The sequence below is a fragment of the Coturnix japonica genome, chromosome 8 (genome assembly GCF_054131305.1).
Source record: "Coturnix japonica strain WE chromosome 8, WE-NBRP24, whole genome shotgun sequence".
NCBI lineage: Eukaryota > Metazoa > Chordata > Aves > Galliformes > Phasianidae > Coturnix > Coturnix japonica.
This window is the reverse complement of record NC_140670.1, coordinates 13,161,680-13,189,010: the sequence shown is the minus strand read 5'-3', so window position 1 is coordinate 13,189,010 and position 27,331 is coordinate 13,161,680. Positions and strand designations below refer to the sequence as shown.

The window sequence follows — 27,331 nt, the reverse complement described above, 5'->3', positions numbered from 1 at the left end:
CTAAATTCCCTTGTACATTAAACCTTCTCAGCCATAATTGTCTCTACACTTAAGTATCTCCTTTCCCTCTCAATCCAGGCTCATGTTTAATCCATGTGTTTTGTAACGCTTTGATCTGATTTTCTAAAATACTGTTTCTCAGCAAGCTATTCAACAGTGTGAGGCTATAAGTCAGGTAGCCTAGCCTGATGACTTTCTGGGTTTCTCTGAGTTCCACTGTGCTTCATACTTTTTATTTCTACTTTGCAAGTATAAGGAAAGGCTGGAAGATTGCATTAGCATAGAAGAATAATGCAGAAGCAATGAACTTTTTGCATTATGAAAATACAGAAGAGAGATGGCTGATCACTTGTGATTGGAAATTGGAAACTAATTTTACAGAGCACTTCAATAAGTGTATCATAAGGAAAAGTTAACTTTGAAACTATCTTTTCCTTAGCAGGAAAATGTTATATATGTACTAATCATCACCCTTCTTGTCTTAAGCTGGTATTACAAAGTTATATTTTAAATAACAGAACCACTGTTGTTTCCATCAATTCCAGATGTTAAATTACCATGACCCTGGCTTTTAAGAAATATTTGCATTCAAGTTGTAAACTGGGAGGGGGAACTAATGTCTAACATTAGGTCTAATTAGACCTAATGTCTAACAAGAAGTTAGAAGTGTGCTGGATAACATTCTAATGAATACAGTGGGGAAAAAAATAAAAGAAAAATTGTTTACAGTTCTTCAACAGTAAGAAATTTAAAGTACAAAAGGTTATTTTAAAAATTTTACTGTGATTCGATTTGCAGTCCTCTGTGGAGAGTCTAAGATGACAAAAATGTTAGAGAGTTTCTTCTTCCAAGCAGGAAGAGAAAGTGGGAACTGAATAAAGTCATAACAAAGTTCTCTGGAGTGTTCATCTCTCTCCAATACATCCACTAGGACACTCTGAACTCACTCTCCCACTGATCATAAGATCTTTTGACAGAGATAGAGAGTGTCTGGTTACTGGACACTAGTGTCTAGTTGCTGGAAATAAATGAGAAAGAAGAAACAGGCAAACTACACCCAAAGATAGATGAAAATTTTGGCATAATGGATGTTCCAAAAAGGAGTTATAATAATATGTATATATTTAGGCCGTATGGTGGGTGGGAGCTGTGAAAGGTGAGGAGAAGCATTTTTAAAGAGATTGATCATGTATTAGAGTCAGAAATAATTCTCAGGATGTCCTTCTCTTGTTCTTCAACAACCTGGCTTAGCTGCAGAAACAATCCATACTTTAAGACCTCAATAATATTTAAGTCTTTTCTAATGTATCTACAACTGCATAACTGCATAAAGTCTAGGCAGATTCAATCTGTCTATGTTATTCCGTAGTGTATTATGTTTGGATATCATTTGATATCATTGAGTTGTTTGTTACATTACGCACTCTCTCCACCCTCCCCGCCCCCCCATTTTCTTTCACAGTCAGAGTTTGTTAGATACATAATTCCTCTTTGAAAAGTCTTCCAAATGCCTTTCAAACTCACTTGCTATATGAAAGATAAAGTAAAACCATTACACAGTGCAAAAAAGTTCTGAATACTAATTCAGAATAATGGACTCCATGAAAGACCAGTGTAAGGTTGTTATATTTGAAAAATAAGCAGTGGTGTCAGGTCTGAAGTCCCTTTCTAGAAGAAAGAGAGACAGCTTAGTGACAGAAGACAGACAGGAGAATATTACTTTGTAGATTAGTTTTTCCTCTTGATCCCCTGATGGGAACAGTAACTGCTTTCCACCCCTTGTCAGTAACCATTCTTTCAGAGGATGTGGAGGGAAAGAAAAAAGGAGAACTAGGATAAAAACTTGGGTAACTCTATCAAATACTCCCCACGAGTACACAAATCCTTTCTTCTGACATACTGTAAAGATTCTCTCACTTGATTTCACTGGCTCACATTTGTAACTTATCTATATCTCTATAGGATTCAATTACATGGTAAGTTCTCTCTTGTAACAAATCCAGGCTAAGATGTTACATGTCCCAGCTGCACAGCCTCTGCAGATTTCTACGCTAGAGAGCCAGCAAAGTCAGGCATCCAGCAGGCCCAGCAAAGGGACTTGAATTAGAATCCATGCTGTTGATTTGGGCTCAAAGTCTCCCTCCACCCGTGCCATGCCCCAGGCAAGGTTCACAAGCATGAGCTCACATCCCAGCTTGCTTAGCTCAGCTCTAGGACTGGCCAGGAGTAAACTATCTCTTCTAGTGTAGGAGAACAGAAAACTCATTGGATAAAAGCAGCAGTCTGTCTGGATCACAGTTTTGAGGCAGTTACACATTAAGTTTTCTGAGGCTATTCAGATGCTTTGTTGCATGTTAAATCATAGCTCATATACAAATAACAAGCTGTCAGGAGCTGCTGATACTTCTTTCATTTTAATAGCTAGTTATATTACTTCTCTCTCTCTCTTTTTTTCCCCCACCTGTTTTTTGTTTATTTGTTTTTAGAGCAACTTCATATTCCTGTTTGGACTAGGCTCACCTTGCAGCAAAGTACTGTGATGCAAGCAGTCAACCCTCTAGTCTCAGATCATCTGAGCTCCCCACATTTATCAGTCACCCCGCTTCACGCTCCTTAGATCCATCTTTTGTTATAGGTGTGGGATGACTACTGTTAGCTAGGCTAGTGTTGTTATTATGAAGTTCTCTCCAGTGTAGCTATTTCTCTGATAGAGTAGTACAAAGAGTTAGATAATATATAGCTTTTCCTAAACAACAAACATCCCATCACCAAACCAAACCAAGTCCATCCCTCGCCAAAACCCTCAGAAAGCTAAATTTTGATTGCAAAAGAGTGTACATAAACGCTCTCACCTCAATATATTTTTTTCATGTTCTGTCCATCATTCCTTTCTCCTTATATTTAGACAAGTAGAAAAATGAATTGATTCTACATAAATCTGGCTGTGTAATTTGTGTTAGTCCCTTCATGTATAACATACAGAACACCAGGTGCAACTGCTCTGTAATTTGCTGTTTTAGTGCTGTTCAACAAGCAATACTGCAATGGCATGACCTTGCAACATTAATACCTACAGCTATAAGTGATGTAATCCTGGCATACGTGCTGCCCAAACCTGCCATATTGTCACTGTCTGGTGGTAAGATTTGGTTTTTTATTTTTTTTATTTTTTTATTTTTTTTTTTAATGTTAACTGTGTCTAAGGTTTGTGGTGCTCAAGGAAAGAGCGTCCAATGTCAGCTATCATTATTGTTTTTAATCTTTATCATATAAAATCAGGGAAGGGAGCACAGTTGGCCTACCAAACAATAATACTGGTAGATTAGTGAAAGGAGGGCATCACATCACAAAGTTTTCATCTCTGTTCTTGTCATTAAAAGAATCCTGTTTCACTGTTGCTCAAAAAACTGGTGAGCTTGCGCAGATGACAACAGGGACTGCTAGAAGGTGCAACAGCTGTCATTTGGCTACAGACTCACTTAATAAGATCTTTGATCACTTTTCTCTCTGTACTTACAAATAGGTCTGAGCATCCTCTACCTTTGAAGGAAGATAGTAAATCTATTTCTATGTAGGATTTTTTCATTTATTTATTTATTTTTTTAATGGGAGGTGCAGATGGGGAAAAGGGTGAGACCATAGTGAGGGACAACAGAAGAAAAACAAAAAACACCAGCTTTTTATTTGTTTGCTTTGCTCTCTATTGCTGTAAGAAGATTATAGCAACTTGTTTAACTCCCCTTTGGGCTGGGAAGCAGTAATGTCATTCACTTCCCCATCCCTAAAATCTAGCTCTTGGTCAGAGTTGTTATTTATGTCCCACACCTCTGGGACATAAAATAATGCACAAAAACACCACAAACAAACAAGGGAATAAAATCAAGCTAATCAAGCTTATCTAAAAATAAAATAAAAAATGCAGCTTTATACCCTCTATATATTCTAGACAATACACATTTTCTAGTCTTAAAGGTATGCCTTTAATGTGGAAATCTCTGCTTATGAAATCAGCTCTCCAGCTTGAATCATACATTAGCAATTAAATAACAGAATTGTTTGTTTATCATTTTGTATGAGAAAATGCAATTGTATCCTAGTTAAGGTACAGTGAAAGTATAGAAGGCTTACCTCATAAACTATAAAATGTATGAGCAGCCTGTCTGGTCACTCAAGCTACTTACTAAATAGGACTATGTCATTTTTGGGAGGAAATGCAGTGTGTTTCTCAATATAACTTTTGTATCAATGAATAATAGAATCCTAGATACAATGAAACAGCTTCGTACCTTAGTTATTGATCTATGATTAACTAAAAATGTGATGCTCCTGTACTGAAAAACAATGATGTTGACTTTAACAAGGCTATTTTAAATTGCAGGATCTCAAACACATGCATTTAATCTTACAGATCTCAAACAGTCTGACTTCTTTTATAAAATAAAAGAGCATACATTTGCATGTACATTTATACTTGCTTCCCCATCTGAATTAAAGAAGCATAGTTAAAATTTGTCAAGTAAATTTCATATATATCTATCTGTAATGCTATAATGCGATGGAGAGTACAACAATAATATCCAAATGCCACAGTCCTAGTCTACAGCAAATGAGAACAAGCATAAATGCAGCAGCTGTGGATGTAGAAACAAACAGAAAAAATTCTTACCTTTGGAAGGCCTTCAATAGGTACCTTCACCTCCACCATCAGCACTTCAATGAGGCCTGAGAAGGGGTGGATCCTAGCTTTACCCTTCTGGTCATTCAGATTTATTGCATGCACCTGAGCCCCACTGGGTGGCTCCGCCTCCCCATCAAGTGCTCCATCACTGGTTCAGGCCATGACTTAGCATTTTCACTACACTATCAATCATGAGAAATAAAAAAAAATTCGGTAGCAAAGTTATTAGTTCATCATAACCTGAGCTACTGTAGCTGAAGATGTCAAGAGATGCTGTGTTCAGCCACTTAAAGCAGCTAAATTGTACCACATTGCAGAAGTGTCTGATTGCATAACTAATGCAAGGATGATATTTGTTATTGCAGCAGAACTATTCACTTACAGCTCTTACAGCTTTCTCAACAGCAGCTGATATTAATTACTTTTAGAAAAGGGCTGATCTTGGAGAGCAAGTAAGACAGTTTGGCAGCTGGGTCATTGTTAGTTCAAAGCATTAATCACAGAATCACAGAATTATCAAGGTTGGAAAACACCTAGAAGATCATCCAGTCCAACCATCACCAATAGCTCTCCAGTTAAATCATATCCCTCAACACGACATCCAAATGTTTCTTGAACACCCCCATGGTCGGCAACTCCACCACCTCCCTGGGCAGTGCATTCCAGTGCCTGACTACCCTTTCTGAGAAGTAATATTTCATCCAAAGGCTCCATCCCAAGCCTATAGTGCTGCCTGGGGTTGTTGTGGCCAAAGTGCAGGACCTGGCATTTGGTCTTGTTGAAACTCATTCAATTGGCTTCAGCCCAGCTCTCCAGCCTGTCCAGATCCCTCTGTAGGGCCTTGGTACCCTCAGGCAGATCGACACTCCCCGCCAATTTGGTGTCATCTGCAAATAATACTCGGTTTGTGAATAAAGTATTATTGACTTGGTGATGCATGTTACATTGCTTTTCAGGGCACAGACAATCTCAAAGAGGAAAAAAAAAACCACAGAAATCTCTCCTTGTTTTAGAACACAAATACATAAATTTAATCTGAGAAAAATACAAAATGAAACCATGTACAAGTATGTACAAACCTTTTTTACAGGACAATATATTTATCACTGGATATTTATTACATATGACAAAGTCAGGTAGATCATTTCTGAGCACCAGCATTGTTCTCTCTCATCAATCCATAATGACAAAAGTAAAATGATGAAGTCATACTCCTTTTTCTTGATGAACTTTCTTGTAAATTGATAGCTGGTTCACAGAGTACTCCCCCTATGTCCTCCCCCAAACTATAACTAAATAGATGCAGCATTAAAATATATTGTATGCATAAGTTTGTGTATATATTTTCTGAAAGAAGAAAAAAAATATATCAGACTTGAACTCTGTGGAAATGCAAAAGTTAAGGTTATATCAACTTTGTTTGACTGAGTTTAGGTTATTTGCATTGGTTAAGCATGTGTGTCCCAAGCAAAACCATAGCAGGAGAAACATTTTTGAACTGCTGCTTGAGACATTTTACTGTTCTTCCTTATTGTCCAGTTAACAAAATGCTCATATGCCCGATTTTTAATTTATTGAAAATCTATTTTTCCTATTATATGCACTCAACTGCCTATGTATTGTGTTGTTTACTGTTTTGTTTTGTGGTTGTTTTTTTTGTTTGGTTTTTTTTTTTGGTTTTTTTTTAAAGATATAAAGCTCTCCTCTAAAATGCATTGATTGAAGCAGTAAGAAGCTTTCTTTTAACCTCAGTGAGGCTCTAATTAGATACAGCATTACTCTTTTTAAATTCTTAAGTTAAACATTGCTGTTAATTAGAGTCAAAGTGATAAAAATATGTATTTTCTTTCTCCCCCCAACCCCATCCCTTCTCATTTGACAGTTAACAGTAGTACATCATTAGATAAAGCAGAGACATTAGACCAGCAGTCCTATCTATTGATTTCAGTGGAACTTACTTGGTTATATATGCTACTGAACATCACAGACTACAGTTTCCATGTGGCCATATGTTCTATAGTAGAGAAGATCTATCTGTAGGATAGCTGCATTAGTTATATAAATATAGCTTTGATAAATACTGGGGTAGAATTCTCTACACTATAGGCCCATCCATGTATGTTCCTGGACAGTGACCACAGCTGAACATCTCAGTTCTTTTCTTCATTTCAGGTGGGCTGTACCCATTCCTACTAATATTGCTCAGTAGAAAAATTCTACAGATTTTATGCCTTCTATCTGGATATTAAAAGACCTAGAAATGAAGCATGCATTAACAATTTTTAAAATTCTTGTTAAGCCTGGGATTGATAAATCACCTTTTTGAATTTATAAAAAATAAAAGTTATGTTCAAATGTTGGCAAGAATGATGGTTCACGTGGCAGTGTAGAACAGAAGAAGGAATATCGAGAACTCTCCTTTCACCTGACATGGGTTGGTTTTTGTTTGTTTGTTTGTTTTTCATGTGTCTGCTATTATCACTGACAGATGTTTCCAGACCACTATAATTAAGAGGAAGGATTTGTTTTTTCTCTTTGTCCAGCTCTTCCCCTTTCACACAATTAGTTGCTTTGTTTAAGTACATTTTAAACTTGAAATGAAAGTTGGAACACACAAACGTTATTGATCCCGAAGAATTTCACAATGATAACAAAAAAATGAAATCCACCACATCTCAACTTTGTTATTTGCTCATTTCAAATACATTGCTATTCAAGAGCCACTCTGAACATGCTTCATGTTGAGACCATGTGTTTGCTCTGTTTTCTGAGTTCACACGAGTAGGCTTTAAGAGGGAAGTTGTTTACAAGTTCATGAATTAAATGGTGACTGAACAGATAGTTAAAACAGACATGCAGAATTACCTAATTTTTCAGTTATTGCTCTTATCATGCATTAGTTTATGCATCCAGTTATTGCAGTACTGGCTAGACACTGTCCACAGATGCACACACATACAAAGCCCAACAAAAACAGTCCCTGTGAATGAGAACACATTCTTATACTTTCCCTTCCTTCTCCTTCCCTATAAGGACTTCAAGAAATGACAATACCCCTTGCTCTTGCAAAAAAACCAACAACAACAACAACAACAAAAAACAAACACCTCACCAATAGAAACTACCTCTCCTTGCCATCCATCAATCTGTAAAAAAATCAATCTGTAATAAAGCTTTAGATGCTCTTGGTGCAGTGTCTCATTGTGTATTACATGCAAACCACATTTTCTCTTTTCTGTGTCTGGCCAGTGACAGTTGCACCTTTTCCCATGCATGTTTTAGTGATTGTGTAGCTTTCTTTTTTTAGCAACCTGTGTGCTCATGAATGCTCAGCACCTGTTTTAAGAAATCTGTGGGGCTTGATAAAGCAGAACAGGGACTTCATCACCATTAATTCTATGGCCTTCACCTTGATTAAGCAATGCTTCTTTTCCCATCAAACATAAATAGGAAATAGCTATGAGCTAGGAATGCCCTGGATTTCACTGACACACTCTCACTCCTCGCCGCCATGCTCTTGTCTTTCAGGCCAGCAAGGCTTGCAGAGTCTTTTTGTATCATTGACAGAACAATGACCTTGTCCATGTACATGTAGTACATGACCATACCCTGGACAAAGAAGCTTGTATTTTGAGCCACATTCACATTCTGCTGTTTGACCAGAGCTGCTGAGTTGAAAAAACAAGAGCTGTCAACACATGGGCAACATTTTTGGAAAGTTTTTGTAACATTTGAGGTAATGGTTGCATAATTTCTTCTATAATTGAATTCTCTATATTTTTCTATAGGCAATTTTTATTTTTTTTTCCCAATAAATATATTGTGTATCCATCACCTTACAAGCAATAGTAAAACAGTCACATCAGGGCCTTAAACATCACATTTAGGCTCTGAACATCTTTTTTCCACATTCATGTTTGCTATGCTTGATGTTGGAGGATGTGCATGGTGCTTTGCCCAAAGCTTTGGGGGCTGAATTAAAACACCAGATACTAGACAGAGTCCTGTAGGTTTGCAGGCCATATGCAAGCAGGTAAGCATGTGCATGTGTGAGGAAGGGCCAGCAGTGTGCTGCCACTGCAATGCCAGTATATAAGCAAACAACATACAGCTTCTCTTTGCTCAAACCAGGCAAGACTGGTCGGTACAATCTCTCCACGTGGTAGCCCATAAATAACATAATTCCTTTTACTTTGTGTATGTCTTCACCTCACCCCTCCATAAAATATAATACCATGCTTCTCATGACAATTCTGGTTGGTATCAAAGGCTAAAACAAACCCCAAATGTGTGTACATACTTGGATATATATGTCAACACATATATTTAAGTACATATGCAGACACACGCTCACATGTGCACACATAAGCCAATACCTGATTTACAAAAAATTGTCTAGCCTGGATTGATCATGCATGCAATTAATGAGAAAGTTAAAATGCATTTTTTTCTCTTCTTGTTTGACAGAAGGTAAGAAATATTTAAGAGGCTCAAAAATTTATTTCGCTATCAGTCATCATGTTTCTTGTCACCTATCACTTAGGCCACTTTCCCAGCCACTTGCCTTGATCTAATACAATATTTCCAAGCACTGGTGCTGACTTTGTTGTGATGTTTAATGGCTCTAAGCAAAAGATTTCCACTGGGCTTCCTACTAATTCCTCCACCTAATTTCCAGAATCCAGTCCCGAGTCTGTGATCACCAAGAAGAGGAGAAAGTAAAGATCAATGATTACTCTTAGATTTTCTACAAATGGGAAGTGCAAAAAGAGTACTTGTACCTGTGTTTCTCTGTTTCTTGCTCTTTGTTTATTGATCTATCTTCCTACCTTTACATATAGAGTGATCAGAGCTTGTCCTTTAGTTGTGTACAGATGGCAGCATGGCATTTTGACATATGACAGTTAAACTGGACAGACACACAAACCTTAGTGATCTAGGACAGTTGTGTTTGATTCATTAGTGCATTTTATAATTTGAGTACTCACTTCTGAAGGAAGGATATCCAGAAATGGCACCGTGATAAAGTATACATACAATTAAACAACAGTCTTCTAAAAAAGATAATTTGTATACAGATGTGGAAGCCAAACATAAATTTTAGAAATTCTCCTGTATGGAGGACCAGCTTTTTTTAGTGTTTAATATGAATGCAGTTCATAAATGAAAAAGGAGCACTGACTTCAAAGTAAAGGCTTAACGTGACCCAACACAGAAATTGGATGCAAATTATAGCATGTTAACAGCTCAAGTGGCATAGATTGGAAGAACTCACAAGAATTGTCTTTTGTTTTGGGAATGTGAAATATGATAACCATGGTCTAAATAATTGGATGCTTAAATTGTTTTGTTTCTTTGCAGGAGAGTGAAATATCCTAAACAATCCAATTTAACATATACTGTATAACAATTTCTGTTATTTGTGTTCAGATAACTAGCTACAAAATGTAACGACAACATAATCACAGTTCAAGAAGTCACTCCAGAATAAAGCCTGTTAGGTGGTAGTGTGGCTATATTTGTACCGCAGCCAGTGGACAAACATTGAAGCTGAGATAGTCTAGCTTAAATGTTGGATTATATAGTGGACATAATTGTTTTCACAATAAATTAGTATCATCTGCTTTTTATTTGTTTGATTCACCGATACTTCTCTAATGATAAAAAATACCATGGTGTGTTTTATTGTGGTATTTCACAGTTCTGCAAAATTACAAAGCCTCAAGTTGACTTGAACAATGAAAATTTGCTTTTCCTGATGATTGGGTCCTAGGATTTTGTTTTAATCCTCAGTAGCACAGCCTTTTAAAAAAACTTTTTATTTTTTATTATTCACACAGTTGTGTCAGATGTTGCTAATCTGAGATATAGAGAGCATTACTGAATCATTTAGAACATCAAATGCTTGGGTGAATAGATACTGCAACACAGATATGAAACATCACATCTTTGATGGCTATAAAGCTTGTTGGCAACTCTGTGAAACTGCTGACACAAAAGGCACCTGTCAAAGGCCTTTTGCAAGTTAACATTATAGATACATTCATTACTTTTACTTCGATTTGGTTATTTCTGTACTTTTATATCTGGTATCCCAGCAAAGTGAAATGAAAGAACAAAATAAAGGAGGGGAAAACATGTTAAAATATGATGTTGCTTGGTACAAGAGTCAACTGATAACATTATGTTGAGAGGTTGTGAAACTAAAGCTAAGCCAGATGTTTCTAATTTGACCTGAACTTATCAAAGGAACCTCAGTGTGCATCCCACTGAGATGTGTGCTATCACGAAAGGTCTGGAGATAAAGATCATGGCTGATCAGGAGGCATTTAAGTCAGATAAGCAAGACAGATATGGGACCATCAGCACTTTTGAAGTAAGAAAACAACAAAATATGATAGCTGAGAAAGCATATGATTTATGAATTCATGCACTGCTTATGCACCCTGCCTTAAAACACTGTAATAGATGACAAAGGAAAAGGAACTGCCTGGAATTACTAACAGCTGATGGCCGACAGGCAGCACAGAATTGCCAGGTTTGCCATTTATAACTAGTGCTGCCTGGGAGCACCTTGCCATGTCCCTGGCTCAGGGTGGTGTTTGCTATGCTTAGTGTCATAGAGGACGCAGGCCTTCTGCAGGGATTGCTAAGTGTGGGGTGGCTGGACCTGACCATGGCCATGGTGGTGAGTCATTTATGGTAATAAAACAAAGGACATCTCAACAGAATGTTACACATACAAAAATATGACTTTCAACTTTTAAAATAAATAAATTCAGTTTATTAAGAGCTGGTGTCAATGCTGAACAAAATACACATCCTCCAGTAAAGAAACAAGTTGGCGAACTATTATTTTCTGCTTTTTTTTTTTTTTTTTTTTTTTTTGATTTACTAAAATACAAGTTGGACCTTTATTTATTTTTAAATCTATCTTTTGTCTCCCTTAATTATATGTGTGTCCTTATTACTGTGACCATCATTCTCCTTTAAGCCAAAGACTGAGGTGTGGTGGTTTTTCTAATATTTCTTAGGAGTCTGGCCATGTTTGTAGATTTTTTAAGGGAAAATACTCAACAATGGAAAAAAAAAAGAAAAAAAATATTTTTTCTAATAAATAAAAATAATTTAAAATGCTAGAGGATATACATGACTATCTCTGATTATGTTCATTTATAAATGAAATAGTTTCCAAAATATGTGGAAGCAATATTAAAGGCAGACAAACAAAGTTCTGTCTACTTTATTTTTCCATTACACTTGCCCTTCGTAACTTCTCCATCAGTGGTTCAGCATGTAAGAGGAACAAATGTCACATCACCATTCATGAAGTTTGTCAGGCTTTAAAAAATAGTTCTGGCCTCGAAGGAGTCAACATTCATCTTCAACTTCTCTGATTGGTGGTATCAAGCTGCTTGTCGATTTGTACTGATTGATCTGATTGGCCATGTGGGTGCTCATGGGCTTGATTTGAATGTTTCTGGGATAGGCATTATCCGGCTCATCTGTAAACCATTTCTTTTCTGCTAAGAAGCAAAATGGGTAGAGACAGAATAAGGAGGGAAAATAAGAATTTTAATTAGTGAAGCACACAGAAGCACGAACAAAAAAAAGAAAAGAAAAAAAAGAAAAAAAAAAGAGGGAGGTAGCAGTCATTAAAGTTTATAGAGAAAAGGCAATCAATAGAAAGTGACTTTGACTAACTAATTAATAGCAATACAGTGCATTAGATTAATACCTCTGAAAATACTCTTTATTGATGGAGCATGGCACATTTGCACATTTGACAGAAGTTAAACAAAACTGGCAGTTTGCTTGTTGTGAGAGGGTTCTTTTTGTTTTCATGCTCAAGTGAATGCTCTTTTTCATTTATTGGGGGGGGGGGGGGGGGGGGGAACAAAAAAAAAAAGTACAAATAAAAGGCTAAACTAAGAAGCCAGGGAGAGCAGGTGGGGTAAGGGTTGTGCAGAAAAGAGTATGTGAGTACTGTACAGAGAAATACCCCAAAAGCTGGGGAGCTTCTCTGACCCGTTTCAGCCTGGAGGTGTTCACTCTCATGCAGAGGAAGACCTGGAAGATGTCCCACAGGCCCTGGTGCCAGAGGACATGGCATGGGTGTGGTGTGACTACTGAGCAACCTGGCTGTGAGTTTTTGCCCTGCACATGGGGATGCAACCTACCTGGTGATGCAGGTGGTAAGGGCTCAATCCTGAACAGATTTGTTGTGATACATGACAGCAAGGTACGGGAAGCAAGGATTTAATTAAATATTAGTGGGGCCACCGGTCCTTCAGTATGTTTGGCTAGAACATGTTTCCATCATCATGGGAAGAACTTTATGATATGGCTCTGGGATAAGTTAGGAGGCAGGAGAGATTATGACACTGCAGCTACTCTCTCACTGCATAGGATTGCAGCCACTGCTCTTAATGCAGGTATGGACAAAAGCTTCACAAAATTCACAAAACAAACGAAAAAATGATTTCCTTAAGCTAGTGCTAACGCTGCTGCCATTCCTTAATGGTAGGTATGTAGCTCTGCAAGATTTGAGTACTTAAAGACTCCTCATCCTCACGCAATTTATGATCATCAGGTGCTTCTTCTTTGATACATTGTAAGCAGGGTTTCCCTTCACCCACCTCTCTTTCTCCCCTTATCCAGTTTCCAGAGGCAGGTGTGCAGAGCAATGAGCTCAAATGATGCTGGGCATGGGATTCTGCAGCTGTGGCATTTTTATTGTTACGTGCCATATTCAATGTATGCCACAACAGAGTGGCTGTACTTACATTTATGCAATACTTCTCATCCCAGTGGGAAACTCAGAATGCTTTGGCAGCTTCACTGTTTCACTAAATAACACAAACTAGCACCTCAGCTTACCCCTGAAATGCTGCTATCTCTGGGCTTGGGCTTGAATCAGGAAAAGAGTGGGAGGGGTGCTCCTTTATTTAAAAATAAATAAATAAATAAATAAATAAATAATAAAAAACAAAATTCTCCTTAGGGGGCTGGTCTTAGAAACAGAAATTGGAAGAGCAAGAAGAGCAACAACTATCCAGGCACAGATATGTAAAAATAAGCAACTTTAAGCAACTAGCTGCAAAATTAGGGCTCTAAAGAAGTGGATTAATTTCCAGAGTCACTAAACTCAGACACTTGAAGCATCAAGTTGCAACACTTCAAACCCAGCAACAAACCCCAAACTCAGGAAAGCTAATCCATTATTTTTACTGACATATTTGTTATCTGAGCTTATGCATTTAAAATAATTTTTAAAAACTATAGAAAGGAGTTGTATCATTAATTAATGGTGAATTACTGAAGTAGAATGACTGTAATGCTTTTCCTGTCATTATCAAAAATATAGTTTTCTTCTTTTGGAAATATCTTACTCATTCTGGATGAAGGTAAATATTTTTCTACCTGCATAAAGTTGCCTGAGTCTGAGCAATGTTTTCTTTCCCACGTCTCTCTCTCTCTTACCTATTATAATTAAGTTCCCTTTGATTTGAACAGATTGGACGATAGGAATTCATAATGTTACATCCTGCACACTGAAGCTAACTGATTAAGTGCTCTAAATTATTCTTCCTGACAGAATGATAAAGTTACAATCTGTTCAGAGATGATCTACAGCTTGCCAGACTCCTACTGCTTCTTTCTACATTCATTTATCTTTTTGTCAAGCAGTTAAATAAAAAAAAAAAAAAAAGAAAGAAAAAAGAAAAAAGAAAGAAAAGAAAGAAAAAAAGAAAAAAAGAAAAAAAGCCTCAATTCCATAGATCTTTTAAAGTCATCAGAACATCTGAATTATTAATCAGACTTTAAGGGAACAGCTCTTGATGGGAGCTGGTTTAAGAAAGGTTATAGGAAAAAAACTAGGAATGTGTACACATCAAAATAATTTCAGCTCCATTTAAAAAACCATTTAGTTCAAGTGTGACACATGAACCATTATGCATTTGTGAAAACCAATTTTATGTGATCTACGATTAAACTAACCTTTCAGAGAGGTGTAAAGTGTGATGGTTATCATGTTTTAAAAGCCTTGCAAGATCACATAAACAATTTCAAACTAACATTTTTCTAATGGTTTGTGTTTAAAATCATTTTGAGGCAAGTTAAGCACTGTGAACTTTTATTTCCAGTTTCTTTCTTAGTGTATGGTGCACAAACTTTCCTTACAAACAGAACTTGCTGCAAGTTCATGCAGTCTTATAGCAAGGAAGGAAAGAACTGCATTGGTGCTATGGATGAGCTGCAGTATGCTGCTGTGCAGCAAGTGAAAAGCACTTGCTTTTCCTGGAACTGCAACACAAGATAATTATATGTTAATCTTTACAATAAAACTCATGTCCAGGAAGCTGATCTTTAGAAACTGACACCATCTTCATGCCTTCACCTGGCAAGTAATAAATACAGAAGATAATTAGTAAATGCAGAAACCTGTAGATTATTTTCTTTGACTTCTTTTGCTTTTTAAATTTATTTTTGCCAGTGATGAAACCTTAATCCAGGCACTATTGTCTTCTGCATCAGTGCTTGGACCTGATGTTTCACTTTTCCTGTCCTTCTTCTACTGTTCAAATCATCCTTAATGATATAATGATGAAATTCCTGTGGAAGTCCATTACTCACTATACTTACCTTTGAAACAGGAGGAGTGACTTTCCCCATATTTACTACTGACGTATTCTGCTCCCAGTTACTAAATATCCTTCTTGAATCACTTACACACTTCTAAGTCTTTTTTGTTATGCTCACAGTCTGCCAAAGTCTTAGTAGAGAACTTTACACATCTTAAAAATAAACTTTTTCCTTAAAAATCAAGACTTTTTTTTTCCTTTTTTTTCTGTTCTTTTTTTGTTGTTGTTTTTTTGTTTTGTTTTGTTTTGTTTTGTTTCTTTTCTTAATCAAGACTTCAAGTATTGATTTATCCACTACAATGTGGGTAGTTGGCTGTTGTGTCCTGCCTGTTCTTCTCCTTTCTGGGACATGCATAGTGACCTTTACCATACGTTACAGTGAGAACAAGCCTAGTTATCAATGACTTTAATTTGTTAGTTTGTTTTTGTTTTTTAATAGAGCTCAGTAAGAGAGCTAAAAGTCCACTATTTGATGGATTTCCTTTTGACACCATCACTTGAGAGATGCTGGAATGTCTAAGTGACTTCAAAAGTATCACAAAGCAGAAAACAATTACCTTCCTCTCAGACATACACTTGCATTTGCAGTGGGTTCTTGGTACCCATATGCATTCATGGAGGTCTTCAGGGCTTCATACTTGCATCACAAAAAAAAATAACTAAGTGCTAATTGCTTGTGTAAGACTTCCTTGCAGCATAAGAATATTAATAATTAAAAATAAAGTGATCAAAATACGGATTATTTAATATGTCTATAACATTCTCTCAACCAGCTGGGGTTTTATTTGCCCTGGTTCTTTAAAAATTCTGGCCTGAGTAACCACATTTGAATAAATGCCACTGTGAAACACCTTCTGAATAGGGCAGAGGCAAAGAAAGTACCAGCTAAAGTTGATGCAAATTTTACTGAGTCTGTATTCTCACCATAATTCCAGGTTACCTTACAGATATTTTAAAAGGGATTCATATTTTTTTTAGTTCATGACATCAGTTTCAAATGAGGCTGACAGGGACGTGTTTGGCTTGTCCCACAAATAAGCCCCTTGTTCAAAACCAAGCCAAAAATTCTCCCTTACAATTTCTTCCTGTATTAGAAAAATAAAATTTTCTTCACCTACTTTGAAGTTCTTGTTTAGCAGATGAATATTTTACATGAGGTAGGTAGGAAGTAATTTGTAGGAATAGAGAAAGAAGAAATTATTCTTGCTCCCTGTCAGGGGCTTTAGTTTGGTCCAAGGCAGCTAACATTTCAGGACAAAAATACTATTCTGAACTTGCTTTTGTTGAGTTTTCTGTTTTTAAGGTAGCAAAACAAATTCTAGTTTTCATGATGGAAAATGGCTGACTCCACCAGTGGGAACCCATGCCAAATAGCCTGTTGGTGTGCCAGAACCTCCACATTTAATGACCAGCCTTCCAATTTCATCAGTATATCCATGGCAGAACATCTTCATCTCTTCAATAAACAAATATCTGGTCTGTATAACTATATTTAATGTGAAAATTGCTCACAGAATAACTGAAAGTAAGAACTAATTCTGCAGACTTAAGGTCAGAAGACAGAAGAAAATTAAATTTCAGAACAATCTAGATAATTTAGATTTACACCCATATTAGGCATTCATCTTCTTTTGCTCACAAAGTAGACAAGTTATTTCTTTAATGTAGACTGTTAATATGTTTCCTACTTGAGCTGCACATTTACACAAATATTATTTTTTAATAAAATCATTATCATTTAGTAGATGACAACTGGCTTCATATTAACACCCTTCCTTCCTCTACTAAATGGAAAACAGATAAAACATTAATGGGAAAGCATTTTGGTGTCAAGGCCATTAGCATTCTTCCAAAATGCATAACTGCTTTCCACTATCTTCAGTCAATATTGCCAACACAAAAAGATGCTAATGAACATACATGGAGGATGGGAGAAAAAAGAGGGGAGGAAAGGAACTGGAATGAGGAATGAGAAATTAATGTCTGCACCAGGATAGGCATCTTCATTGAGTGGGAACCTTGTTCTTTAGAAGAGGACACGTGCATTCAGAAAGGCAAGCTGATGAGAGGGTAAAAAATAAAACAGGGTTGAGCAACAGCAGCAGCAGCAGCAGCAGCCAGTTTTACTTCTGGTTTGGAGGGAAAAAAAAGGCAAAAACAAACAAACAAACAAACAAACAAACAAAAAAAACAACCAACCAAACAAACAAACCAGTAACTGAAGAAAGTTTTTAACTACTTTTTTTTGTTTAATTCCACAAGTTTTCACAAGGACAAAGTTATAGGAGGAAACCCACAGCAGTTGCTAGGTCATGCAGAACCATTAATTGTCATACCTTGGCCCATTCTATTCATCCTTGTTGCACTTTAGAAAAAGAAGTAAGCTATGTAAGTTTTACAATGCTTTTAAATTGTCGTATTTCCTGTTGAGCACTTTAACTGGCACATCCTTGTAGAAATAAATATTCTCAGGGCAAAACATGGTAACTTTCTTTGCAAAAAGAAAAACATGAATTTGTCTTTATGATGAAGAGCAACTGTAATACATTCATTTGTAGGGGAGCAACCAAAATTTGCAACATATTTCACTGACAGGACTTACAGCTGCATTTGAATGCACACATACATATGTACTGTATTCCAATTGTTATGCTTAACACTGTGCAGTGGCTCTCTGCAGCCCAATTCTATGGTTACAGGTTTTGTCAGTAAAAGTGCTTGTCTTCATTGTCAATTCACACAGCAAGCAAATCTTAAAAATTATCATGCTTTGGGAAGGGGAAGGTAAAAAACAGCACTAACCATAAAAGCACCTTGTCTGGGTTGGCATATACAATGCTAATCACTCCCATATCCAAGCATTTTTTTTGTCTCTCCACAGACTTTATTGCTGGGTAGACAGTGAAGGTGGCATGGGTTCCCAGCCTTCCTACCCCTCACCCAGGTAACTTCTTCACACAACCCACAACTATTTATAGATTTCAGAAGGTTGGCATTTGAAATTAAAAAAAAAAAAGATAAACCTCAAGTATCATTTTTTTTTTGTGGCTCCCTAGGATAGGTTTCTTTCATCTACTTTATGTAACTCCCTGCAACAATCTCTGTTTGGCTGGGTGAGTCATTGGTGAGAATACACAAGTGCCTAGACATGATGCTCCAGTACAGTTTATGTTTCCACCCCAGCTCTCTTGTTCCGATCATTCATTAGCCATTTTGGCACAGCACTTTTTCTTCCCGAATGGGAAGGAAACTCACAGATCTTAAAGGCACTCAGTTGTCCTCCACGTATTCCTGCTTACCGTGTACTGGCACACACCTGCTGAAAAGAACTGGCTAAAACATGGCTCAGGATTTCTGGAGGATCTTTGCACATTAGGACTCTCATTGGAAGATTTATACCACCACTCTAACTTTGAAAAGTTAAACTACCATCTGGGGAAAGGAATAAAGTCCCCCAGGAACTGATACTTAAGCATAGAAAAATGCTTGCTCTTTTCTGAACATTATTTATTCTGTACATAAGGTGACTAATTCACCTTTTAAAGATGTAAAAGCCCCAGCAAGGCAATTTTTAATGACTTACATCCAATATTTATGATACATATGGCTTTTTATCCCAAATGTCAAAAGTGAAAAGAAAATATAGCTATTCATGTGGCAGTATAAATAGACAGAATAATAATTTAATATGTAATTAGACTCTTCCTAAACTTAAATTAAACCATTGGAGTTTTACAACTCTATGCCCAGACAACGTCAGTGTTACAGGGAAAAAAACACTATCTCCAAAATGCTGGTATTTTAGAGAAAGTCTTCGAAGAAGCAGAAAAGTCCCTGATATTGCTTTGGTATACAGCAGGTGCTTAACAATTATCTATACAAAGAGCATAAGCCCTATACAATTTAAGCTTAGTGAATGAAAAAGCAGTAGGCGTGTTATTGTTTTTGTGGGCTTTTTTTTTTTTTTTTTTTTTTGGCAATAGGTTAATTTAATAAGCTTCAAATAAATGTAGCAATTCCTGTAAATACAGTTATAAAAAGCTACTGCAATATATGTCAAAACTTCTGCACTAAATGACTTTCTTTGTGTAAATTTAACATCAAAAACAAGTGTTCATGTTAAATATATTTTCTGATATGTAGGTAACTGCAGTGAGTTATTTATGTTTTCAGTGTGCCTATTGGTTTTGGACTTTTTTCTCCCCTAGTATCATAAATAACTTTTGGTCCGTCTGCTTTGTTGCTGTTGTGCTTAAGGGTTTTATGGTGGTGAAATAAAAATGACAATCACATGCACACTGTCATACATATGCAAAATATGTGTACAAAAAAAGAGGGCTCCATGGGAAAACAGGGAACATTACTGTTGGAAACATTAATTGGGGAGAATGGGTGGTGAATGCAATTTTCACACACAGTGGGAGCAGATACACATATCAAAGTCTATCTTCCTGCACATACTTCTGTTTTTCCCGGGAATCCCTGGTCTTGGTGCGGTTCGGTCGGTTTGCTGTTGATGGGATGGAGTGAACTGAGGAGCTCTTCTTGCTGGATGAATAGGAAGAATGGGAGGAATGAGAAAGACTGGCCCGGGACTGGCCAGCGTTGTGGTCGAATTGCATCAAACAGAAGATCAAGTCTGTCGGCACAAGCTCAAACTCATATGGTGGGTTTGTGATAACATAACTGCAAAGAAAGAGGGAAGAATGTTTAGATTTCAAACAAAACTTCCTTCTAGAGATGTTATCTCATGAACATTTATACAGCTTTCTGCTTCTTGAATGTGTACTTGATTATAGTTCACATAATAACCATGTTTTTTTTCAGTGCCATCTCATGTCAGATATCACTCTGAATGTTTGCTGTGTAGAACAGACATATTGACTGAGTAGGATGTTCTCCAAGGAAACCACATCCTGATTTTTCTGAGAACACAGCATATAGCTTATCCTCCTTTCCCTAGCTGCATTGAAATGCAGTGACTCTACTAAATAGATTCACATACTGATAGAAAAAACAATATACCTACCAGCAGTGTCACTTAAAGCTGGATTTTAAATGCAATAATATTTAAGTATATACTTACTCTATGTTTATTTAAATAACGTCAACTGTTTTTTGTATTACCACTATGCATAACACAAGTTAGCAAAGATTTATAAGTTATTTATTTCTTCATTTCAGCTTTGTGGTCATTTTCATGACCTCAAAGGGAATTAATAAAGAGAAATCCGAGGATCTTTTCTTGGTAAATATACATATACAGGTCTGAAAAAAACCTTTGAAAATCTCAATGATCCCACCTGCAACCAAATCTCTTTCAAAGATAGGAAAGGCTTTTAGATCTTAAGGCTAAAATCTTTCATGTATATAAAAAGCACTGTATGTGAACAAGGCAATAGGAACTTTCTTTATAAGAAAGGAATGAGTAAGAATCCTGAAACACACAAGCTCTTTTCAAATTCAATGCTGGCAAGATATCTGGCTTAACTGCTTCAAGGACTGCAGTCACTTATTAATTCAACTAATAATCCCAAATAAAGCAAGTACAGAGTAAATGTAAACTGAAAATCATTTTTTCTGCACAGTTTGTCCAAATCATTATGGATGAAACCACTTCAGTGGGATGCAGTGTTGCTTATTGCTTATTGCCATGTCCAGCCAATGCTTTTGAAAAGAATGAAATAGTAATGATTATATAATATAGCTATGATAGTTCTGAATTGGGTTTGTGTGTTTATTTCTAGTGGTGCACATTTCAAGTGAGCTGCTAAATAGCCTTTGGGTTGCAAAGATTGAAATGTATCCATTCTGTTTAAAGCACCAAGTTCAGCCTCAGTTTTACCAGAGTTAAAATGCAGCCTGTGAACAGAGGAACCTCTTTTTAAGGGAGGAAATGATGATCATATAAAACCTAGAACTTTAATTCACCTGGTCTTGGCACAAAGTACTCAAAGATTTATCTCTTGCTACAAAATTATAAAAAAAACAAACAAACAAAAAAACCCCATCTTTTTTAGATTTCTTACAGGCATTAGGTCATCCTCATCCAGAAGTATGAAGAACACTGAAAGAGATGTCCTAAGATCAAACTTACCGTTTGGTGCATTGGCTGGGAGTACTTAGGTGAGCATCCCTTAATCGATAAATTCCAAAGCAAAGCATATTGTAAGTTTTCAGTGCTTTACAGAATAAATCTCCGTAACAGCCTCCATCCTAGGAAAGAAAAAAAAGAAAAAGAAAAGAAAAAGAAAAAGGAAAAGAAAAAAAAAAAAAAAAAAGAAAAAGAAAGAAAGAAAAAAAAGAAAGAAAAAAAAGAAACACCATTTTTTTTTTCTCTTTTCTCATTTAAAATCATGACAGAGAAGTGGATTTTCAGTAGAAGTTTGTACCAAAATGACAATGTATAGACAGCCTGTTTTAGTCACAAATGAGAATCTTTTATCAAAGTAAATGAATAAACTAAATGTTTTACTTCAAATAAGAAATTACTTTAAGCAATCATTATTTTGGAGAGCCAAGATCCATGCAAAGTTACTCAACTAGCAAAATTTAATGATCTGCTTTAAGATGGAAATGCAAATTTTGGTATAAAAGAATGCATAATTCTACAAATTGCATTAATTGTAGTTTGGAAATTGTTAGAATTTGCAACCCTTTTAGGCAGCAGCCATTTTATCATCTGATAAATAATGAGGATTTCACAAGTATTTAAATTCATTTAGAAACAAACAAACAGAAAAACATCATAGTTTTGTTTGCCAGACATAAGTGTAGTATAAGAACTTAAAGCTCTATGCAGAGACTCAGTGATCTTTGGACTTGATGAACTTTAACATCTTTTCCAACCTGTGCAATTCTATGATTCTAAGACTAAAAAAAAACTATCCAAAACCCAGTAAGGCTATAGATATTTTTCATATATAGAGTGGATTATTAGTAGGATTGTTATTTTCTCCAAGTCAGCTCATTCACATCTTTACATGAGTAAGAAGAGCCATAGGTCTTTTCATTCTGCTTGAAATACTCAGGGAAGTAGACTAGCAAGTCATATAACATCTTAAAAAGCATAAGAGCATACCTGGCACCCTATGTATAAAGTGTCAAGCCATCTAAAAGCTTTATTATTTGAAACTAAACAATAGAAAACATGCACTACAATAGATTTTTAATTCACTCTTACAGAAAATAGATAGACTTCATATCACCTTTGGTCCTACATATGTCTCATGATCTTACCCCTAGGTCTGCAAATGGCCCATCATACAAAGCCAACTGAGCAACTCGACACCTGTCCCTGTTTGCAAGTGTCTGGGGCGTGCTGTAACCTCCTCTCAAAGCATTTTCCTCAGCAATCAGTGCTTCCAGCTCTGGTGTGGCTCCTCCTGTTACCAATGTCCGTATCAGTGTGAGGATATTGTCATTGAAGTATGTCTGCAGAGATAAAAGAAAGCTCTTTAAGCAAACACCATTAAAGTCACAACTGAAGACATCCAAATTACAACTTTTCTGGGTTTCTGCTGTTTAAAGTTCTTGGCTGTCTCTTCAAATAATTTTATATAGAAAGTGAAAAGACAGCAGCCTCCAATTACTCTATTTTCTTCTATCCCATTAGGCTTCTATACTAGATCCTTCTTTTTAAACACCAATTCTGGTTGATTTTTATTAAAGTACAAAAATTTGAATGATTTATGTTTCCTATAATTGGCGTTAGTAGTGATGCAATGACTGCTTTCCTTCTCAATGCCTTCATGTCTAATAATGGGCTTTAGGACATGTAATTGTAAAATTCAGACCACATTTAAAGCTTACACAGGCTAGATTGCCTTTTTACTCTTGTCACCAATTCGTTGGGGAGCTGCCTTTGTGCTGCAAATGTCATTACTTATTACTGCGGCTGGACTCTAGCAGTCTAACCAAGGTATTGTACTAAACATCTTATTACGAGACTTGACAGTGTTCAGACATAAGCATGTATCAATTAAACATCTTGAGTTCATTCCAGATAAATGTATGATGAGTTTGGGATCCTGGTGGTCCTTTTAAAAAACTCTAGGGTATAGGGTAAGTGTGGTTTATTAGGGAAGATTTACTCCACACTGACATTTTGCCAGCATCTCTAGCATTGCTGGTCTGTCAGGCAAACAATGAGCATTTTAAATATTAATTTAATGCCACATGAATGACTTTCAAGTTCACTTAAAAGTATACTAGTATAGTTCAGAGATACACAGTTAAGTATCTGCAGTGCAATATAGTGGGCAAAAAATAATGATCATCAGAAAAACAAGACTCCATCATTTACAATGACACCAATGTCAGGGTTTTCAGAAGTGTTGCAAGTGTACCATATGAAAAGAAAATGAGCTAGCTGTAGTATACATGGGATTCACATTACTAGATTTATAACTTTTGTTGATTTTAGGACTTGGACCAAATGTAATTCAATGACATAAAAATGAATACTGCATTCTCAAACACTGCATGTTATGCAAAGATTTCAATTATACTTTTCATTGAAATTCACTGCTTTTTCTATATGATGTAATTGTTTGTAATACACAGTAAACCGAGGTACAGGTTGAAATGTTTTATTCTGAGATCAAAACACAGAACTGGCTTCCAATCCCTGTTGCTTTGATATTCTTTCTTTGCATAATGAAACCTTGGTTTTATTGTTTACTTGAGCTGACAGATAAAACAGGAGAAAATGAATGCTATGTGGCAAGATTTTTCACTGTTACATTGAAATTTCATAACTCCAAGCATCTCTGCTTATTTACATAGGCATATATGCCATTCACCTGTTGATAAAATTAAAATGAGAGGAAAATACTATTATTGTCATGCAAGCCCTAAAGCAAATATTTGCATGACATCAGCTCCCATATATTTTAAATTAACCTGAGTATGGCAGTACATGTTTTTAAATACAAAACATACTGTGATGGTAGTGTGATACTGGCAGAAGGAATTACTGTAAAACAACAGCTAATCTCAAACCATCTCATACACATGTGGTTGAAATGTGTAATAATTCAAGGATAACACAAAAGTTTCTTAACATAAAGTAAAACTGTTTTGACTCCATGCGAGAATTAAAGTTTGGAATGATTATAAGATGTTTAATAGGAACTGCAGTGGTGACAGGTAAGACAATCAGGCACTATTGTTTATTCTTCAGTTAATTACTTCTTTATTTCATGGAGATGAGGGTTGGAGTTGCCTTCTTTTGGCAACTCTTCCCACTTGCTATACTTTTCCAGAAATAAAAAAAAATCTCAGAATTAAAAATCTGCATTAAGTTTGGTCTCTTTTCTTGGCCTTTGCCAATGTATATTATTTGCCAGGCAGAATTAAAATAATTAGCATAATTCCTTATCTCCTGTAGTTCATCAGCAATATTCCTTGACCAATGTCATACATATAAAGACAAATACTGACAGATCTAGAGGCTGGAGAAGTGTATAATAGAAACTGGAAAAGACCTATCAGTAAAAACATACTTCTGCATATTCTATATGGCACTTAAATTATACATGTTCACAGAAGTAATTTATTCAAAAATACTATTTTTAACTTTACTGCTATGAATCAAGATGGTACACGGAGAAAAAGTAATACATGGTTCCACAGGTAGACTATTTAAAGTCTGGTTTATAAGCTTATGACAACATAGCTAAGTCTGACAAGTAATGTTCAGCTACTCAAAGAGTGAAAGTTGTTGATCTATGTAAAATAACATTTTCATAGCTTGGTGAATTGCAGAGACTGGCAAAAACATGCAAAAGTCTGAAGACATACTGAAGATTTTATTGCTCTTTAAGAGATAGGTATGATTAGGCCTAACTTTCCTGGTTTGCACCTCATACTCTCTTTATTCTATATTGGAAATCACAGCTTCTATATCTAGAATCCAAGATTTAAACACGTATAATGTTCTATCTTATGCATTTTGTACTGTGCAAGTGCACAAATACCCTCAGTTATAGCTCACTAGAGAACGATCTACTAAGAAATTATACTGGGATCATTTTGCTCACTGTACTGTAGATTTTATATTAAACAGACAAATGAAAGCAAAATGTAAAGTAATGTATAATGGCAGGCACTTGTCATAAAATTATTAATAGGAATTAAATAATACGAAAATAAAATATAAAAGTAAGTAAAGTAAAACAAAATAAAATTAACCTCCCCAAAGCCCATAACAACTAAGGAAAAATGGGCCCAATTCTGACTTATGTGCCAACCAGGAGTAACTCTGGGAGCCATAAACTGTAACAAAACTGGTGCAAAAGAGAAAAGAATCCGGCCTATTGTCAATGTAACAGAATGCTGTCATGCGACAAAGGCTTCCCGCAGCTAGACAAATGTTAAGGCAAAGCTAAGACACTTATTAGCAAAGAAGGCAACATTTCTCTTGGAACAATGGCTTAATTTGGGTTTCACACCATGACTGATATGGATGTCACCATTTAATCAGATGGATGAGTGCAGCCAAATGACCATTTTCTTCAATTTCTATTGATAAGCATAAAAATTCCAGCTTTTTAGAACAGTGCAAGCATTGCAGACGACCAGAAAATGCCCAGCTGCAACCAAAAAAGGATGGGTGAAAAGGAAGTGGTAACTTGGCATCTTTTGCTAAATAGGGTTGCATCCTCCCATACGTTGATTTAATGCTCCTGAGAAAAATCCTATCTTTCTGTGCCTTTAATTGCCACAAAAATCATACTCATTTTACTACCTCTCACTGGTCTGGAATTAGGGAACATTGATCTTCATGTTTGTCTTTCCAATTCAAATTGTTCCTACAGTTCTATGATTTCTATGATTCTAACAATGAAAAGCTGAATTAGCTGATATCCATTTCCTTTGGAATAATAATACACTGAAATTAATTTGAGAGTGATCTCTTACTTGCTCTGTGGGAGGGTACATGGCCTGGATATGCCAGTACTTGTAAGGAAGCACTCTACAGAATGACTTTGGAAAGGTGCTGCTGTACTTAGAGTATAACACAACATTCTTCAGTTATGGCAGTGAATTACTCTTCTTGGCTGTTAAATCATAGCTGAAAATATATTTGTTTGCTCCTGCCATTAACTGTACCCCATAATGAACATCTGCATAGTGTCACTTTAATCAGCATCCACAGTGCGAATATGACATGGAACAGGCTAAATAAAGAAAAAAGAAAATGCATCATAGATGCTAAAAGTGAGTAAATAACAAGGAAATTCTGGCACTAATATCTGAGCTAGCACTGCCACCTAGCCTATGCACCTGAAGTGTAGAGTGGCTCTTTGCAGTGTTTTGGGGATGCTTTCCTTATCAATTATTTTTTAAATTATAATTACCAGAGCGCTTATATTTTGCAGTTGGCACTGTCAAACCTCTTCAACTAATTGGTCCTTTACAAAAAAATTAACTGAAAATTAGCACATCTTTTAATAATGTTGCTTTAACTTTAATGACATTTTGCTTTTCATTTATAATTACTCTAAAACTGTCATTTTTCCAAGCCATACCTGCCATTTTTTATGCTTGCTAGTGTGTATGTTTTTTGTTTGTTTGGTGTTGTTTTTTTTTGTTTTTAAGTGAGCTTATTCTAAGAAGGTCACTCTTCCACTTCATGCAGTTTTTGATACCTTTTTCAAATAACTATTTTTTACTTTTTTTCCTTTTCCAATTGGAGAAATTCTAATAAACAGATAATTCATATGCAAACATGAACTAGGCTAACATCAAGGACTTCTACTAAGAAAAAACATGTCTGAGTTAGAATGAAGAACAGAAATGTAACTGTTATCTGTTGTAACTATCTCATTAACAACCAGAAAAGGAAAAAGTTCTCCTTCCCATTCCCCACCCCCCTCAAAAAACAAAAGCAAATCAAAACAAAAAAAAAAACTTGGCTCTCTTAAGCTATTTTATATCTATTTTATCTTTTTTATACATTACAATCTAATGATTTTCAATTATGCTCAATTTGGTGATAAGA

The 27,331-nt window shown here is 36.0% G+C and overlaps 1 protein-coding gene and 1 long non-coding RNA gene across 50 annotated transcripts in view; one reads left to right on the top strand and one right to left on the bottom strand.

The window, feature by feature from the left end:
• LOC146759951 (uncharacterized) overlaps positions 1-27,331 on the top strand; it is a 135,595-nt gene that overhangs the window by 62,237 nt on the left and 46,027 nt on the right. The gene's annotated exons all lie outside the window — the stretch shown is intronic.
• Positions 10,482-27,331, bottom strand: part of KCNMA1 (potassium calcium-activated channel subfamily M alpha 1) — a 409,269-nt gene continuing 392,419 nt past the window's right edge. For 18 of the 49 annotated variants that reach the window (XM_085554236.1, XM_085554216.1, XM_085554217.1 and 15 more), the window contains 5 exons: positions 22,564-22,758; positions 21,422-21,540; positions 19,786-20,010; positions 17,661-17,689; positions 10,482-12,204 (listed from right to left, as the gene is read on the bottom strand). In XM_085554236.1, the coding sequence (XP_085410362.1) occupies positions 12,050-12,204; positions 17,661-17,689; positions 19,786-20,010; positions 21,422-21,540; positions 22,564-22,758 (723 nt within the window). In that variant the 3' untranslated portion in view covers positions 10,482-12,049. Of the gene's footprint in view, positions 12,205-17,660; positions 17,690-18,240; positions 20,011-21,421; positions 21,541-22,563; positions 22,759-27,331 lie in introns of those variants that run through there. The other 31 variants (XM_085554238.1, XM_085554215.1, XM_085554221.1 and 28 more) reach the window with 5 other exon arrangements.